Here is a 20,006-nt window from a genome sequence, read left to right on the forward strand (position 1 = left end):
CTGAGCCTGATTCAGTTCAACTTGCACCTCAATCTTTCCAGTTCGTGTGAGATTTAAATCTAAGGTTTGGGTGGAGAACAGACAAAACTTGGTTAACAATAGAAAATACACAAACCCTTTGAAAACGATTAAACGTTCGAACGTGAAAGATTTGATTTGTTGTTAAATTTCGTCAAAATCAATCAAATAAACAAACCTGTCATTGAATTCAGAATTGTCGTTTTATTCTCTAAATGACTAAATGGGAACAATGTCAGTTCATGTTGATTCCTTTCCAACAACTTGGTGGAGTGAATCACAATGATGTTGTTTGTGACGTGTTCATTAATCTGTCGTTTTGGAAACTTAATTGAGATTTAAAATGTGGAAAATGAAAGATCTGTACATTGTATGAGTTTAACGACTTTGTTTAATATTTATCATTTAACGACTTTGTTTAGAGACATTTGATATTTAACGACTTTGTTTAGAGACGTTTGATGTTTCACGACTTTGTTTAGAGACGTTTGATGTTTAACGACTTTGTTTAGAGACGTTTGATATTTAACGACTTTGTTTAGAGACGTTTGATGTTTAACGACTTTGTTTGACGACGTTGAATGACGATTCAACGTTTATCGTTTGACGATTTTGTTTAACAACGACGTTAATTGTTTAACGACTTTGTTAACGACAACGTTTATCGTCTAACGACGTTTAATGATGAATGACGTTTATAGGTTAACGACTTTGTTTAGCAATGTTTAACATTGTATGACGTTTATCGTTTAACGACTTTGTTTAATGACGTTGAACGTTTGTCGTTTAACGACTTTTTTACCGACAACGTTTATCATTTAACGCCGTTTAATGTTGAACAACGTTTATCGTTTAACGACGTTTAATGTTGAATGACGTTTATAGGTTAACGACTTTGTTTAAAAACGTTTAACATTGCGCGACGTTTATCGTTTAACGACTTTGTTTAACGACGTTGAACGTTTGTCATTTAACGACTCTGTTTACGACAACGTTTATCGTTTAACGACTTTGTTTAACGACGTTGAACGTTTGTCGTTTAACGACTTTTTAACGACAACGTTTATCGTTTAACGACGTTTAATGTTGAACGACGTTTATCGTCTAACCACGTTAAACGTAGAATGGCGTTTGTCATTTAACGATGTTGTACGAGCTTTTTTGGGGGGACAAAGTCTGTTCGTAGTTTTGTGAACTTTTGTTATCCTGGTTTTCCAGTTGAAATGAAGTCATTAAATCGGTGGAAGCCTTAAACACGGTCTCCGAGTGAGCGGAGTGCAGGAAAAGGGAAAGTATTCCCGGGTCTGTCATCTGTGGCCATAAAAAGTAATTCTCGACCACGTGACAGCATGGCGATGCCACGGACCCTCCTGCATGTTCTTCGGTCATCGCGCAACCCTTTCACCCCCAGAGCACCCGAGCACCTCTCCTTTCTTCGCCAGCCAGCACCGCTCCCCCAAACAATTCACCACCCCCACCGCTTGCTCCTTAAATGGAATGTCTGGTTGCTGATCCCTAATATGGAGAAGGTGTTCATCACCGACGAAGGGACCTGCGGCGCGACCCCACGGAGCTCCCCGTGTATAAAAACCCGAGGTTCCGGACCAACCTGCGTGGGAGTGCACGTACATCAAGCAGGGAGATCTCAGGTGCGTACCTTGTGTCCGAGTTCATTATACATACGCTATACCTGTATACGTATAAGTGTCACAACGTCGGGTGTCCTGTCCGTTATCTTTCAATATCGGGAGACCTTTAATCCACCATCTGGACCTTTCATTCTTACTTTGGCTTCTACATTTATTTAAACGAACTTTCAACAACTTTCTACTTTAAATGTCAAACTTCACATTTGTATATCGAGCAAGAAATGAGTAATTAACGGTGTTAAAATTTAATGATTATTTAATAAGAAAAAATTTCTTTCTAATGCCAAAGAGTGTTTGGTTCAACAATTTGAAAATATATATAAAGTGAAAACTGCGGGAATTATCGATTGCACTTAAATTATTTATTTTCTGTTTCTATAAGTATTCCGTATCGGTGTCCAAAGTTATTTATTTATTTAATGTGTCGTGTCGGACAAGGAACACGAAGCTCAAGCCCATCATGTGTGACGAAGACGAAATAACAGCCTTGGTGTGCGACAATGGGTCCGGTCTATGCAAGGCGGGCTTTGCGGGGGATGACGCCCCCCGGGCCGTCTTTCCCTCCATCGTGGGCCGTCCCCGACACCAGGTACCGCCCCTCACCCCGCCCCCGAACACTCTCGCCACGCCCACTTATTCCAGACGCGCAAAGCACTCATTCGCGCTATTTCCCCTTTTCGCACTCGCGCTGATAACGCCTGTTTGGAATTTTAGGAACATCTAAATGAATCGTAATCGCCATGTTCGTAATTTGTGGATTAATTGTGATTTTGCATGTCTTCTTGGATTTGTGAGTAGGGTTGGATAGGCAGGGCCAAAAGGCTCATATTCACCAAATTTCTTGCATTAATATTTACAACTGCGATATGGTTGTGGAGGGAAAGGGTGATGTTGAGTGCTTCATCCCAATTTGTCATTACACACTCGTCAATGACCAGGTTCATTGTTATGGGAAACAAGTACATGTATTTGACGTTGCATGACGAGCCTTGGTGTACCGCTACGTAACATCTTGCCAGGCAACCCAGTGCTGTGATCCAGAATCTGGACCCTTAATCCAGCATCTCGAGCCTTAAGCCGGCATCTGGACCCTTAATCCGGAATCTGGACCCGTAATCTGGCATCTCGAGCCTTGTTGTGTTTATGTGCTTCCCCTTCTCTCCCCATCTTGTCTACCGCTCCCCTTTTTATATACTTTGTTTGTTTGTCTGTTTGATTTCAGCATCTAGACCCTTATTCCGACACCTAGATCCTTAATCCGGCATATGGACCTTTAATCCAGCATATGGGCCTTTAATCCAGCATCTGGACCCTTAATCTGATATCTGGACCTTTAATCCGGCAATCTGGACCCTTAATCCGGCAATCTGGACCCTTAATCCAGCATATGGACCCTTAATCTAGCATATGGACCCTTAATCCAGCATATGGACCCTTAATCCAGCATATGGACCTTTTAATCCAGCATATGGACCTTTAAATCCAGCATATGGACCTTTAATCCGGCATCTGGACCTTTAATCCAGCATATGGACCTTTAATCCAGTATCTGGACCCTTAATCTGATATCTGGACCTTTAATCCGGCATCTGGACCCTTAATCCAGCATATCGACACTTAATCCAGCATATGGACCCTTAATCCAGCATATGGACCCTTAATCCAGCATATGGACCTTTAATCCAGCATATGGACTTTTAATCCAGCATATGGACCCTTAATCCAGCATATGGACCTCTAATCCAGCATTTGGATGTTTAATCCAGCATATGGACCCTTAATCCAGCATATGGACCTATAATCCAGTATCTGGACCCTTAATCTGAAATCTGGACCTTTAATCCAGCATCTGGACCCTTAATCCAGCATCTGGACCCTTAATCCAGCATATGGACCCTTAATCCAGCATATGGACCCTTAATCCAGCATATGGACCCTTAATCAAGCTTATGGACCTTTAATCCAGCATATGGACCTTTAATCCAGCATATGGACCTTTAATCCAGCATATGTACCCTTAATCCAGCATATGTACCCTTAATCCAGCATATTATGGACCCTTAATCCAGTATCTGGACCCTTAATCTGAAATCTGGACCCTTAATCCAGAATCTGGACCCTTAATCCAGCATCTGGACCCTTAATCCAGCATCTGGACCCTTAATCCAGCATCTGGACCCTTAATCCAGCATCTGGACCGTTAATCCAGTATCTGGACCCTTAATCCAGTATCTGGACCCTTAATCCAGTATCTGGACCTTTAATCCAGCATCTGGACCCTTAATCCAATTAATTTTGGTAAAGATCTGAATATGGATTCGGATATGAGAATTATTTAATATTCAAAAGTGATTCTTCACCATTGAGTGATATGGCCAAAAACTATACATTGCGGGATATCTCAGAAAGTTATCGATGGATTTGGACAAAACTTGGTGGACCGGTTGGGTGTGTGACAAGGAAGAATCAATTCGATTTTGGTGAAGATCTGTATATGGATTTGGATATGATAATTATTTAATTTTTTAAGTGATTCTTCACCATTAAGTGATATGGCCAAAAACTATACATTGCAGGATATCTCAAAAAGTTATGGATGGATTTGGACAAAACGTGTTGGACAGGTTGTGTGTATGACAAGGACAAATATATTCGATTTTGGTGAACATCTGAAAATGGATTCGGATATGACAATTATTTAATTTTTTAGTTTAATTAATTAATTAATTTAATTTTAATTATTTAAGACCTTCAGAATCATTGGAATCTCCTGCGATGACGTCAACTCCGAGGGCCTTTCACTCACTCATTTGTTGTGGAGGAGTCTTCCGGTTGACAAGACGTTGTTGTGGAAGAGTCCTCCGGTTCACAAGACGTTGTTGTGGACGAATCTTTTGGTTCACAAGACGTTGTTGATCTATGTAAGGTTGGTGGTCCACCATCTGGACCAACCGCAGGCAGGTTGGTGGTCTTTCTGTCTTCTACCGACTCCTCTCTGGCCTTGCTCCCCCAGCTCTCTCTGTGCACTGTCCCCCCCAATATTCCTTCAGGTCGCACAAGATCTGCCTGCAACCCTCTTATGGTTAAACTGCCAAAATCCCAGCTCTCTGCTCACCTTCACTCTTTCATTCCCCTTTTCTCCCGCCTCTGGAACAAACTCCCTCACTCCCTTCAATCCCACTCCTCCCTCCAGGTCTTTAAAACAGCTGTTCACCACCATCTCTTATCTTCCCCCATCCAAAACCTTGATCTTTTCTACCCCCGGTAATTCACCCCAGAGTCCTTGCAGTGTTCATATGTTTTATACCTCTCCCACCTCCCCCCAAGTCCTCCCGATGTCCCTGCTCTCAAATGTTGTGTTTGTGTCCTTCCCCCTCTCTCCCCATCTTGTCTGCCGCTCCCCTTGTTTTTTTGTGTTTTGTGTGTCGGTTTGACTTTTTGTGTGATTAATGTTAGCTCTTTCACGAGCCTCGATCTTGTATACAAAAAAAAAAAAAAAAGAAGAAGTGATTCTTCACCATTTGGAGATAAGGCCAAAAACGATACATAGATATCTCAAAAAGCTTTAGATGGATTCGGACGAAACTGGGTGGACGGTTGGGTGTCTGACAAGGACAAATATATTCGATTTTGGTGAAGATCTGAATATGGATTCGGATATGAGAATTATTTAAATTTTTTAGTGATTCTTCACCATTGGGAAATAGGGCCAAACTGATACATTCCGGAATATCCCAAAAAGTTGTTGATGGATTTGGACAAAACTTGGTGGACAGGTTGTGATTGTGACAAGGAAGAATCAATTCGATTTTGGTGAAGATCTGAATATGGATTCGGATATGAGAATTATTAAATTTTTTAAGTGATTCTTCACCATTGAGTGATATGGTCAACCAGGTGGAGGTATGCTCTCTACCGAGTGCCGTTATAGTTCATGCTGTTGCTAACCTTGATAATGCATGATTCTCTGACAGGGAGTCATGGTAGGAATGGGCCAGAAGGATTCGTACGTGGGTGACGAAGCCCAGAGCAAGCGAGGCATCCTGACCCTCAAATACCCCATCGAGCACGGCATAATAACCAACTGGGATGACATGGAGAAGATCTGGCACCACACCTTCTACAACGAGCTCCGTGTCGCGCCGGAAGAGCATCCGACGCTACTCACGGAAGCTCCGCTCAATCCCAAGGCCAATCGCGAGAAAATGACCCAGATCATGTTCGAGACCTTCAATGTTCCAGCGATGTACGTCGCCATACAGGCCGTGCTGTCCCTGTACGCCTCTGGCCGAACAACCGGTGAGTTCTTACACAATGGTTATGTTTTCACCCCTGTCTGTCTGTCTGTGAACAGGATATCTAAAAAAAAAAAATTTGGACGGATTTGGACGAAATTTGGTGGAGAGGTTGCGTGTGTGACCAGGACTAACTGATTGCATTTTGGCGAATATCCGGATTCGGATACTAGAATTTTAAAAAGTGATCCTTCACCATTGAGAGATGGGAGCAAAAACAATGTATGGAACAATATCTCAAAAAGTTATGCACGAGTTATGAAAAAACTACGTGGATGAGTTGGTTAGGTGACGAGAACAAGACGATTCGATTTTGGTCCAGGCCCGGATCCAGATCTGGCCAATCAGTGGATAGAAAACGTAAACTGTTCAGCCTGGCGGAGGTTTGCGCTCTACAGAGAAAAGTCCCACGTGGCAAAGAAAAAATGGTGTCCATGACAACAATTAAACCCCCATTATAATAAAATGGGATGTTTTTGTGATCTTATTATTGCCAAACCTCAGGAATTTTTCAAGATACCAGATTGAAAAGTACACAGCTTATTTGTACGCACGTGTAGTATATGTGCATACAGTCTGGTCAAAATTAGTCAAGGTCGTCAATAAACCACACAAACACAGCAGCTAATAAACACCACAAAAAATACACCACATCACCTCGTCTTGGCGACGGTCTGCAATCTCGGATTGATCTTTCTTCTTATTACTTTCCTTTGGAGTTATTTTTAAAGTATAAAGTTGAAATAATCTTTATTGTAGGAGGCCCATTGTCGACTCGTATGTTCAACAACCCGAGCAACCACCGAACCACCTCAACCACAGAAGACCATTTCCTCAAGCGTACAGAAGTATTTGCTTGTGTTCCTCTTGTAGAGTATCCTGGTTTTGTTAGTTGTTTTTTTTCCATTCACCACTTCCCAAAAGGTATTGTGCTGGACTCTGGCGATGGTGTCACGCACAACGTCCCCATCTATGAAGGATACGCGCTGCCCCACGCCATCATGCGCCTCGACCTGGCAGGACGTGACCTCACAGATTACCTCATGAAGATCCTCACCGAACGTGGATACTCCTTCGTCACCACCGGTGAGCAATCTCTAATGATCTTTAAAACACCGTTATGGAATAAGAAATCATTTTTACAGAAACGTTCGAGGTTTACAAACTTTTATAAAGATGTGTTTAATACCTTTAAGGTAAATATAGGCCTATGTTGAAGGCTTTTCTTGCAGGTTTGATAATTTTGTGTTTCACAAACTGAACCAGACATTGAATTTTTTTTTTTTTTAAAGGAAATTAATATTGGGATTTACAACTACAGGTTAATCAGGCCTAGTTATTCGGCCTGTAAGGCCTAGTCAGGTTAGTTTACCCCAAATTGTCCATCATTGGTAATATAATCACTACATCTACCTTCATTGGTCTTTGATAAACCATTCGTTTTACATCACAATTGGTCTTTGATAAACCATGAGTTTTACATCACAATTGGTCTTTGATAAACCATGAGTTTTACATCACAATTGGTCTTTGATAAACCATGAGTTTTACATCACAATTGGTCTTTGATAAACCATTCGTTTTACATCACAATTGGTCTTTGATAAACCATGAGTTTTACATCACAATTGGTCTTTGATAAACCATGAGTTTTACATCACAATTGGTCTTTGATAAATCCATTAGTTTTTCATGACAATTGGTCTTTGATAAACCATTAGTTTTTCATCACAATTGGTCTTTGATAAACCATTAGTTTTTCATCAAAATTGGTCTTTGATAAACCATTAGTTTTTCATCACAATTGAACTTTGATAAAATATTAGATTTACATCACAATTGGTCTTTGATAAACCATTAGGTTTTTCATCAAAATTGGTCTTTGATAATCCATTCGTTTTTCATCACAATTGGTCTTTGATAAACCATTAGTTTTTCATCACAATTGGTCTTTGATAAACCATTAGTTTTACATCACAATTGGTCTTTGATAAACGACAATAAAGTTTTACATCACAATTGGTCTTTGATAAACCATCAGTTTTACATCACAATTGGTCTTTGATAATCCATCAGTTTTATATCACAATTGGTCTTTGATAAACAATTAGTTTTTCATCACAATTGGTCTTTGATAAACCATGAGTTTTACATCACAACTGGTCTTTGATAAATCCATTAGTTTTACATCACAAATGGTCTTAAATAAACCATCACTTTTACATCACAATTGGTCTTTGATAAACCATTAGTTTTACATCACAATTGGTCTTTGATAAACCATCAGTTTTACATCACAATTGGTCTTTGATAAACCATCAGTTTTACATCACAATTGGTCTTTGTGTTACGTGCTCCTCCCCAAACCCCCTGGTCATGGTGAACCTCCGAGACCCGAGAGGAGTCACGGCAGAAAGATGTGTTATTCTGTATGTCAAAGATCAATGGTGAAGCCACACCAATTGTTACCAACAAACAAATATTGTATTAAGATCACACAAGAATAACAGTACAACAACAATAGTAATCAATTGTACAACCTATATATTTCCGATGATGGTACCATCAGGTTCGTACAATATAACTCACTGTGCTCCAAGTGAGCGAAAAGAAGAACATCCCCAATGTCTCTATCCCGGCTTCAAGCCAAAGTCGATCCGCTCCAGCGATCATCAGAACGATGTCTAATCGAGACCAGAATCCCGTTCGGATGACAGTCACAGTCACGCGGCCAAAGCTGCGCAAAGGCGCTCAAGGCGACTGAGAAATCACACCCTCGGGTATGGACGTTTCACGGCTCCAAATTGGCGAACCGCAGATTTCACCCTCAAAAGCCACGTTACACACGCACACCAGATTAACGTCTGAATGTGGTGAAAATGGGTGAAGCGAAGTGAAAAACCTTGAGCGAAGCGCAAAGCGCGTGAGGCAAAATGGCCGACGGCCCGCTCTCGTGGCGTAACAGCACTCCAACGATTCTCTTCGGAATCGACCGCAAAACCTGTCACGCAGGTTTATCTGTCACAGCGATGACAACTCTGTCGCAGGATTCCCTTTCCTGGGAAACCCAAAGTTCACTCGTGACTCTCGTTTGCCAATTGTTTGCTCCAGACCTCGAAGCAACTAGGCTTCTTCTCCGACTCGCTCGCTCCGCCTTTTTCTTCCTCCTCTTCCTCTTCGTCATCGTCTGGTTCCAGTTTCTTTAAAACAGTAACTTTTTACCTTTTGAAAATAGTAATTTCTATCTCCCTTAAACGACAACAATAATAGTACACGGAATCAAAAATGTTCACAGTGGATGAAAACCCCAACAACGGAAGTGATGAATCCGTAACACTTTGATAAACCATTAGTTTTTCATCACAATTGGTCTTTGATAAACCATTAGTTTTTCATCACAATTGGTCTTTAATAAACCATTAGTTTTTCATCACAATTGGTCTTTAATAAACCATTAGTTTTACATCACAATTGGTCTTTGACAAACCATTAGTTTTACATCACAATTGGTCTTTGATAAACCATTAGTTTTACATCACAATTGGTCTTTAATAAACCATTAGTTTTACATCACAATTGGTCTTTGATAAACCATTAGTTTTACATCACAATTGGTCTTTGATAAACCATGAGTTTTACATCACAATTGGTCTTTAATAAACCATTAGTTTTACATAACAATTGGTCTTTAATAAACCATTAGTTTTACATCACAATTGGTCTTTGATAAACCATTAGTTTTACATCACAATTGGTCTTTGATAAACCATCAGTTTTACATCACAATTGGTCTTTGATAAACCATTAGTTTTGCATCACAATTGGTCTTTGATAAACCATGAGTTTTACATCACACTTGGTCTTTGATAAACCATCAGTTTTATATCACACTTGGTCTTTGATAAACCATCAGTTTTACATCACAATTGGTCTTTGATAAACCATTAGTTTTTCATCACAATTGGTCTTTAATAAACCATTAGTTTTACATCACAATTGGTCTTTAATAAACCATTAGTTTTACATCACAGTTGGTCTTTGATAAACCATTAGCTTTTCATCACAATTGGTCTTTGATAAACCATTAGTTTTACATCACAATTGAACTTTGATAAAATATTAGATTTACATCACAATTGGTCTTTGATAAACAATTAGTTTTACATCACAATTGGTCTTTGATAAACCATTAGTTTTACATCACAATTGGTCTTTGATAAACCATTAGTTTTACATCAAAATTGGTCTTTGATAAACCATTAGTTTTACATCACAATTGGTCTTTGATAAACCATGAGTTTTGCATCACAATTGGGCTTTGATAAGCCATTAGTTTTTCATCAAAATTGGTCTTTGATTAACCATTAGTTTTTCATCACAATTGGTCTTTGATAAACCATTAGTTTTACATCACAATTGGTCTTTGATAAACCATGAGTTTTTCATCACAATTGGTCTTTGATAAACCATTAGTTTTTCATCACAATTGTTCTTTGATAAACCATTAGTTTTCCATCACAATTGGTCTTTGATAAACCATTAGTTTTACATCACAATTGGTCTTTGATAAACCATACATTTTACATCATAATTGGTCTTTGATAAACCATTAGTTTTACATCACAATTGGTCTTTGATAAACCATTAGTTTTACATCACACTTGGTCTTTGATAAACCATCAGTTTTACATCACACTTGGTCTTTGATAAACCATCAGTTTTACATCACAATTGGTCTTTGATAAACCATTAGTTTTTCATCACAATTGGTCTTTGATAAACCATTCGTTTTTCCTCACAATTGCTCTTTAATAAACCATTAGTTTTGCATCACAATTGGTCTTTAATAAACCATTAGTTTTACATCACAATTGGTCTTTGATAAACCATTAGTTTTACATCACAATTGGTCTTTGATAAACCATCAGTTTTTCATCACAATTAGTCTTTGATAAACCATTAGTTTTTCATCACAATTGGTCTTTGATAAACCATTAGTTTTTCATCAAAATTGGTCTTTGATAAACCATTAGTTTTTCATCACAATTGAACTTTGATAAAATATTAGATTTACATCACAATTGGTCTTTGATAAACCATTAGGTTTTTCATCAAAATTGGTCTTTGATAATCCATTCGTTTTTCATCACAATTGGTCTTTGATAAACCATTAGTTTTTCATCACAATTGGTCTTTGATAAACCATTAGTTTTACATCACAATTGGTCTTTGATAAACCATTAGTTTTACATCACAATTGGTCTTTGATAAACCATACATTTTACATCATAATTGGTCTTTGATAAACCATAAGTTTTACATCACAATTGGTCTTTGATAAACCATTAGTTTTACATCACACTTGGTCTTTGATAAACCATCAGTTTTACATCACACTTGGTCTTTGATAAACCATCAGTTTTACATCACAATTGGTCTTTGACAAACCATTAGTTTTTCATCCCAATTGGTCTTTGATAAACCATTAGTTTTTCCTCACTATTGCTCTTTAATAAACCATTAGTTTTACATCACAATTGGTCTTTGATAAACCATTAGTTTTACATCACAATTGGTCTTTGAAAAACCATTAGTTTTACATCACAATTGGTCTTTGATAAACCATTAGTTTTTCATGACAATTGGTCTTTGATAAACCATTAGTTTTTCATCACAATTGGTCTTTGATAAACCATTAGTTTTACATCACAATTGGTCTTTGATAAACCATTAGATTTACATCACACTTGGCCTTTGATAAACCATCAGTTTTACATCACAATTGCTCTTTAATAAACCATTAGTTTTACATCACAATTGGTCTTTAATAAACCATTAGTTTTACATCACAATTGGTCTTTGATAAACCATTAGTTTTACATCACAATTTGTCTTTGATAAACCATTAGTTTTTCATCACAATTGGTCTTTGATAAACCATTAGTTTTTCATCAAAATTGTTCTTTGATAAACCATTAGTTTTTCATCACAATTGAACTTTGATAAAATATTAGATTTACATCACAATTGGTCTTTGATAAACCATTAGGTTTTTCATCAAAATTGGTCTTTGATAAACCATTAGTTTTTCATCACAATTGGTCTTTAATAAACCATTAGTTTTACATCACAATTGGTCTTTGATAAACCATTAGTTTTCATCACAATTGGTCTTTGATAAACCATAAATTTTACATCATCATTGGTCTTTGATAAACCATAAGTTTTACATCACAATTGGTCTTTGATAAACCATAAGGTTTACATCACAATTGGTCTTTGATAAACTGTTAGTTTTACAACACAATTGGTCTTTGATAAACCATGAGTTTTACATCACAATTGGTCTTTGATAAACCATTAGTTTTACATCACAATTGGTCTTTGATAAACCATTAGATTTACATCACACTTGGTCTTTGATAAACCATCAGTTTTACATCACACTTGGTCTTTGATAAACCATCAGTTTTACATCACAATTGCTCTTTAATAAACCATTAGTTTTACATCACAATTGGTCTTTAATAAACCATTAGTTTTACATCACAATTGGTCTTTGATAAACCATTAGATTTACATCACAATTTGTCTTTGATAAACCACTAGTTTTTCATCACAATTGGTCTTTGATAAACCATTAGTTTTTCATCAAAATTGTTCTTTGATAAACCATTAGTTTTTCATCACAATTGAACTTTGATAAAATATTAGATTTACATCACAATTGGTCTTTGATAAACCATTAGGTTTTTCATCAAAATTGGTCTTTGATAAACCATTAGTTTTTCATCACAATTGGTCTTTAATAAGCCATTAGTTTTACATCACAATTGGTCTTTGATAAACCATTAGTTTTCATCACAATTGGTCTTTGATAAACCATTAGTTTTTCATCACAATTGGTCTTTGATAAACCATTAGTTTTACATCACAATTGGTCTTTGATAAACCATTAGTTTTACATCCCAATTGGTCTTTGATAAACCATAAGTTTTACATCACAATTGGTCTTTGATAAACCATAAGGTTTACATCACAATTGGTCTTTGATAAACTGTTAGTTTTACAACACAATTGGTCTTTGTTAAGCCATTAGTTTTACATCACAATTGGTCTTTGGTAAACCATTAGTTTTACATCACAATTTGTCTGTGATAAACCATAAGTGTTACATCACAATTAGTCTTTCATAAACCATTAGTTTTACGTCACAATTGGTCTTTGATAAACCATTAGTTTTACATCACCATTTGTCTTTGATAAACCATTAGTTTTACATCACAATTGGTCTTTGATAAACCATTAGTTTTACATCACAATTTGTCTTTGATAAACCATAAGTTTTACATCACAATTGGTCTTTGATAAACCATCAGTTTCTCATCACAATTGGTCTTTGATAAACCATTAGTTTTACATCACAATTGGTCTTTGATAATCCATTAGTTTTCCATCAAAATTTGTCTTTGATAAACCATAAGTTTTACATCACAATTGGTCTTTGATAAACCATAAGTTTTACATCACAATTGGTCTTTGATAAACCATTAGTTTTACATCACAATTGGTCTTTGATAATCCATTAGTTTTCCATCAAAATTGGTCTTTGATAAACCATAAGTTTTACATCACAATTGGTCTTTGATAAACCATTAGTTTTACATCACAATTTGTCTTTGATAATCCATCAGTTTTACATCACAATTGGTCTTTGATAAACCATTAGTTTTACATCACAATTGGTCTTTGATGAACCATCAGTTTTACATCATAATTGGTCTTTGTGTTCCGTGCTCCTCCCCAAACCCCATGGTCACGGTGTACCTCCGAGCCCCGAGAGGATTCACGGCAGAAAGATGTGTTATTCTGTGTCAAAGATTAATGGTGAAACCACACCAATTGTTACCAACAAACAAATATTGTATTAAGATCACGCAAGAATAACAGTACAACAACAATAGTAATCAATTGTACAACCTATATATTTCCTATGATGGTACCATCAGGTTCGTACAATATAACTCACTGTGCTCCAAGTGAGCGAAAAGAAGAACATCCCCAATGTCTCTTTCCCGGCTTCAAGCCAAAGTTAAGTCCGGCTTCAAGCCAAAGTCGATCCGCTCCAGCGATCGTCAGAACGATGTCTAATCGATACCAGAATCCCGTTCGGATGACAGTCACAGTCACGTGGCCAAAGCTGCGCAAAGGCGCTCAAGGCGACTGGAAAATCACACCCTTGGTTATGGACGTTTCACGGCTCCAAATCGGCGAACCGCAGATTTCACCCTCAAAAGCCACGTTACACACGCACACCAGATTAACGTCTGAATGTGGTGAAAATGGGTGAAACGAAGTGAAAAACCTTGAGCGAAGCGGAAAGCGCGCGAGGCAAAATGGCCGACGGCCCGGTCTCGTGGCGTAACGGCACTCCAATGATTCTCTTCGGAATCAACCGCAAAACCTGTCACGCAGGTTTATCTGTCACAGCAATGACAACTCTGTCGCAGGACTCCCTTTCCTGGGAAACCCAAAGTTCACTCTTGACTCTCGTTTGCCAATCGTTTGCTCCAGACCTCGAAGCATCGAGGCTTCTTCTCCGACTCGCTCGCTCCGCCTTTTTCTTCCTCCTCTTCCTCTTCGTCGTCGTCCGGTTCCAGTTTCATTTAAAACAGTAACTTTTTACCTTTTGAAAACAGTAATTTATATCTCCCTTAAACGACAACAATAATAGTACACGGAATCAAAAATGTTTACAGTGGATGAAACCCCCAACAACGGAAGTTACGAATCCGTAACACTTTGATAAACCATTAGTTTTTCATCACAATTGGTCTTTAATAAACAATTAGTTTTACATCACAATTGGTCTTTAATAAACAATTAGTTTTACATCACAATTGGTCTTCAATAAACCATTAATTTTACATCACAATTGGTCTTTGATAAACCATTAGTTTTACATCACAATTGGTCTTTGATAAACCATTAGTTTTTCATCACAATTGGTCTTTAATAAACCATTAGTTTTACATCACAATTGCTCTTCAATAAACCATTAGTTTTACATCACAATTGGTCTTTGATAAACCATTAGTTTTACATCACAATTGGTCTTTGATAAACGATTAGTTTTACATCACAATTGGTCTTTGATAAACGATTAGTTTTACATCACAATTGGTCTTTGATAAACCATTAGTTTTAAATCACAATTGGTCTTTGATAAACCATTAGTTTTACATCACAATTGTTTTTTGATAAACCATTAGTTTTACATCACAATTGGTCTTTGATAAACCATTAGTTTTACATCACAATTGGTCTTTGATAAACCATTAGTTTTACATCACAATTGGTCTTTGATAAACCATTAGTTTTACATCACAATTGGTCTTTGATAAACCATCAGTTTTACATCACACTTGGTCTTTGATAAACCATTAGTTTTTCATCACAATTGGTCTTTGAAAAACCATTAGTTTTGCATCACAATTGGTCTTTGTTAAACCATTAGTTTTACATCACAATTGGTCTTTGATAAACCATTAGTTTTTCATCACAATTGGTCTTTGATAAACCATTAGGTTTTCATCACAATTGGTCTTTGATAAACCATTAGTTTTTCATCACAATTGGTCTTTGATAAGCCATTAGTTTTACATCACAATTGGTCTTTGATAATCCATACATTTTAGATCACAATTGGTCTTTGATAAACCATAAGTTTTACATCACAATTGGTCTTTGATAAACCATAAGTTTTACATCACAATTGGTCTTTGATAAACCGTTAGTTTTACATCACAATTGGTCTTTGATAAACCATGAGTTTTACATCACAATCGGTCTTTCATAAACCATGAGTTTTACATCACAATTGGTCTTTGATAAACCATTAGTTTTACATCACAATTGGTCTTTGGTAAACCATTAGTTTTACATCACAATTGGTCTTTGATAAACCATTAGTTTTACATCACAATTTGTCTTTGATAAACCATAAGTTTTACATCACATTTGGTCTTTGATAAACCATTAGTTTTACATCACAATTTGTCTTTGATAAACCATAAGTTTTACATCACAATTGGTCTTTGATAAACCATTAGTTTTACATCACAATTGGTCTTTGGTAAACCATTAGTTTTTCATCACAATTGGTCTTTGATAAACCATAAGTATTACATCACAATTGGTCTTTGATAAACCATTTGTTTTACATCACAATTGGTCTTTGATAAACCATTAGTTTTACATCACAATTGGTCTTTGGTAAACCATTAGTTTTACATCACAATTTGTCTTTGATAAACCATAAGTTTTACATCACAATTGGTCTTTGATAAACCATAATTTTTACATCACAATTGGTCTTTGATAATCCATTGGTTTTACATCACAATTGGTCTCTGATAAACCATTAGTTTTACATCACAATTGGTCTTTGATAAACCATTAGTTTTACATCACAATTGGTCTTTGATAAATCCATTGGTTTTACATCACAATTGGTCTTTGATAAACCATTAGTTTTACATCACAATTGGTCTTTGATAAATCATTAGTTTTACATCACAATTGGTCTTTGATAAACCATTATTTTACATCACAATTGGTCTTTGATAATCCATTAGTTTTACATCACAATTTTTCTTTGATAAACCATTAGTTTTACATCACATTTGAGTTCTCCCAATTGTCTGGGTTGACCTGTTTTTGACCTATTTTTTTTACCTGTTTTTTTGACCTGTTTTCTTCCATTTTACCTGTTTTTGACCTGTTTTTTTGACCTGTTTTGTGCTCCCATTTGACCTGTTTTTTTACCTGTTTTGTGCTCCCATTTGACGACTTGGCTCATGTTTATAGGAATATCAGGTTTAAATCAAATCCCATGCTGATTCATTCATTATCTACTCATGTTCTTGTTATAAACATGCTCCAAGTACGTGCTCCTTCATAAGCCTTAGGGTACTACAACTACTACTACTACTACTACTAATTCTTAAACGCACCCAATTATTCCCACCTTTTTCTCGGGCCAGCCAGGGGGAAGTTTTTGGCCCAAGTCTTTCACGAACTGGCTGATCAAGCTTTGATGTTCGACTGAAGCTGATCTGGGCACGAATTTTCAATTTCTTCAGGGTGTCGGTGATAACTCACTTACTCTTCGCGAATCTCCTCCACCAACTAATTATTCTTGGAGACCGGACACCAGTTTAACGTCCGTGCCAATCCGAAGGACGGCACACCTTGTGCTGCAAATCCCTATACCTGCAATACACCAATCTGACAGTTTATAGTCTGGTTGAGAATCGAACCCTTGCTGGACATTTCAAATCCTGTTGGACTTCGCTCTGCCTTCACCGTTAATAATTTGAATACAAACATCTCTCTTAGCAGTTCTCATTCTCCACCACCCACAGCTGAGCGTGAAATTGTTCGAGATATCAAAGAAAAACTTTGCTACGTTGCACTGGACTTTGAGAACGAAATGGCGACGGCGGCGACTTCTTCATCATTAGAGAAAAGCTACGAACTTCCAGATGGACAAGTTATAACCATTGGGAACGAGCGCTTCCGGTGCCCCGAGACCCTCTTCCAACCGTCTTTCATCGGTAAGATCCCCCACCTTATCGTAATGGTCAATTCCAATCCCAGGTTATTGCCCCTCTTGGGGTAAACTAGGTTTTAATTCATTTGCTTTGGATGGGTGGATGATCCTCTAAGAGTCTAAGCCATCAGAGACTCAAAAGGCTGCCGAGGCTGTTTCATTGGCTAGGGGGCACAATCCCAGGTGGTTCGCCATTACGACACAGGATACTAGACTAGCTCACTTTCCCAGAAAGCTGGTACTCGTTTTGCAACCTCTGGATGACAGATTGAGTCAACCCACCTGGTGTTATTTTGGCAAGGCTGGGGCTTCAACTCGGTACCACTTGAGATCCTAAGCCAACCATCTTAACTGTTGAGCCATTACCAAGCCTATAATTCGTTTACCTGCCTCCTCTATACCACCAGGAATGGAGTCAGCAGGAATCCACGAAACAACGTACAACAGCATCATGAAATGTGACATCGACATTCGCAAGGACCTGTACGCCAACAACGTCCTCTCCGGAGGCACAACCATGTATCCGGGCATCGCCGACCGTATGCAGAAAGAGATCACAGCGCTCTCTCCCAGCACCATGAAGATAAAAGTAGGATGGCAGAAAGCACCAACACCCTTCTATTTGTCCAATGGGATTGGTTTTATTCCTGGATATCTTTCACATTTTAAAGTTGTTGTTTTCCCTTGATTGCTCCATCAATTTTTGGTGTTTTTTTCTTATCAACCTCCAGAATTGTAGAAATCTCGAATCTATGTCTAACCTGTTAATAACTTTTTTGGTGTTAACATCACGTGTGCGGTGACCATGGCCTCCCCGACAGATAATTGCCCCCCCTGAGAGGAAGTACTCGGTGTGGATCGGTGGCTCCATTCTCGCTTCGCTGTCGACTTTCCAGCAGATGTGGATCACCAAGGAAGAATATGACGAGGCTGGACCATCCATCGTGCACCGAAAATGCTTCTAAGAAATGTGTTCTGGCTCTAGGCTTATGATGAGAGAGGGAGACCAGAAATGCGTTGTGGTTGTAGGCTTACAATGAGAGATTGGAAATGAAGTTGAATATTTGTATCGCTATTACCCGTGTGGATTCGAAGAATAAAATGACGTGTAAATTTTACCGAGGCTTCGTCTCTCTCATATTTTCCTCCCTATATCGATTGGCTGGGCTGGTGGGATAACTTGGAGGTATCCAGCCTGAGTTTGAATCCCCACCGAGCTATAAACTGCCACTCTGCTGTTTGGAAACCAAGGCCTTCAAGATTATTGGAATCTCCCATGTTGAAGCTGAGTCTATGGGTCCATCACTTCACCGTCATAGACAGGTTGGTGGTCTCTGTGTCTTCTACCACCTCCTTTCTGGTCTTGCACCCTCTAATCTTTCCCTGGTTTGGTGAAACTCCTAAAAATCCAGAATCACTGCTCACCTCCACTTATTCGTTCCTCGTTTTTCACACCCGTGGAACTAACTTCCACATTCTCTTCAATCTTGTGCTTCCCTCCAAGTCTTTACCACCATCTCAGATCATCCCCCATCCAAAACATTGATCTTTTCTACCCCTGTTCATTCCCAACCCATGCAACCTCCCTAAACCCTCAATCGTCTCCACACCTGTTGTTTGTCCAAGTCTCTGTGTATTTTGTCCTTAAACCTTCCTGTTTGTGCTTCCCGCCTATATTACTGTTCCCTTTGTTCTGTTGCGTCCTGATCCATTTGGTATTCTCGCTCTTCCACGAGCCTCAACCTTGTATACAAAACTAGAACAATGCGACTTTGTCGCCAATATACCTCTGCATAGTCCCACAATGGGTATATGCCATCACTCTGCATAGGTATGAGTAGGGGATCACGTTTGTGAAGTTTCGTGTTGATCGGATAAGGTTTGTTTTTCTATCCAAGATGGCTGCCAAACCACGTGACCTATGACATCATCATTTTCAAATTATATGCAACAGTGCTGTTTAAATGATATTTATAAAATTTCGCATCGATAGGGTGAGCGGTTTCAGAGATATAATTATTTATTATTTTCCTTCAATCCAATATGGCTGTCAACCCATGTGACCTATGATGTCATAAATTTAATATTTCAATACAAATGGGTTATAGATCATGTGCATGCAATTTCAGATTTTTAGGATAAGGAATTCGATTAAAACATTTTTGGCTGGTATACCACTTCACCTATGATGTCATTATCATGTTTTTGTTCCCCATAGGGAGTACTTGACAATGGACCAAGTTTAAAATTTTTACATTCAGTGGTTTCTGAGAAATTGTTTTTTAATTATTTGATTTCAATCCAAGATGGCTGCCATACCACGTGACCGATAACGTCACCATTATCATAAAAACATTATGCTGCATATGCATGGGTTTCACTCCTAGCCTGAAAGTTTCGTCTCAATCGAACATGTGCTTGCTGAGAAAA

At 37.8% G+C, this 20,006-nt stretch overlaps 1 protein-coding gene across 1 annotated transcript; it reads left to right on the forward strand.

The window, feature by feature from the left end:
* The first annotated feature begins 363 nt into the window (after positions 1–363).
* On the forward strand, positions 364–18,694 carry LOC137426950 (actin, alpha skeletal muscle). Its single transcript, XM_068116001.2, has 7 exons — positions 364–1,667; positions 2,106–2,256; positions 5,642–5,966; positions 6,887–7,048; positions 17,389–17,580; positions 17,984–18,165; positions 18,398–18,694. Exons 2-7 carry the CDS (start codon positions 2,128–2,130, stop codon positions 18,539–18,541), a joined length of 1,134 nt encoding a protein of 377 aa, XP_067972102.1. The 5' UTR covers positions 364–1,667; positions 2,106–2,127; the 3' UTR covers positions 18,542–18,694.
* Positions 18,695–20,006: the final 1,312 nt, after the last annotated feature.

The sequence above is a fragment of the Myxine glutinosa genome, chromosome 5 (assembly GCF_964187855.1).
Source record: "Myxine glutinosa chromosome 5, kmMyxGlut1.1, whole genome shotgun sequence".
In the NCBI taxonomy this organism is placed as follows: domain Eukaryota; kingdom Metazoa; phylum Chordata; class Myxini; order Myxiniformes; family Myxinidae; genus Myxine; species Myxine glutinosa.

Bases quoted from the DNA above. Each gene is read 5' to 3' on its own strand.
- LOC137426950 (XM_068116001.2), top strand. From the start codon at position 2,128: ATGTGTGACGAAGACGAAATAACAGCCTTGGTGTGCGACAATGGGTCC. The intron at 7,049-17,388 runs GTGAGCAATCTC...CACCACCCACAG, and splicing joins ATACTCCTTCGTCACCACCG to CTGAGCGTGAAATTGTTCGA. The intron at 17,581-17,983 runs GTAAGATCCCCC...CTATACCACCAG, and splicing joins CTTCCAACCGTCTTTCATCG to GAATGGAGTCAGCAGGAATC.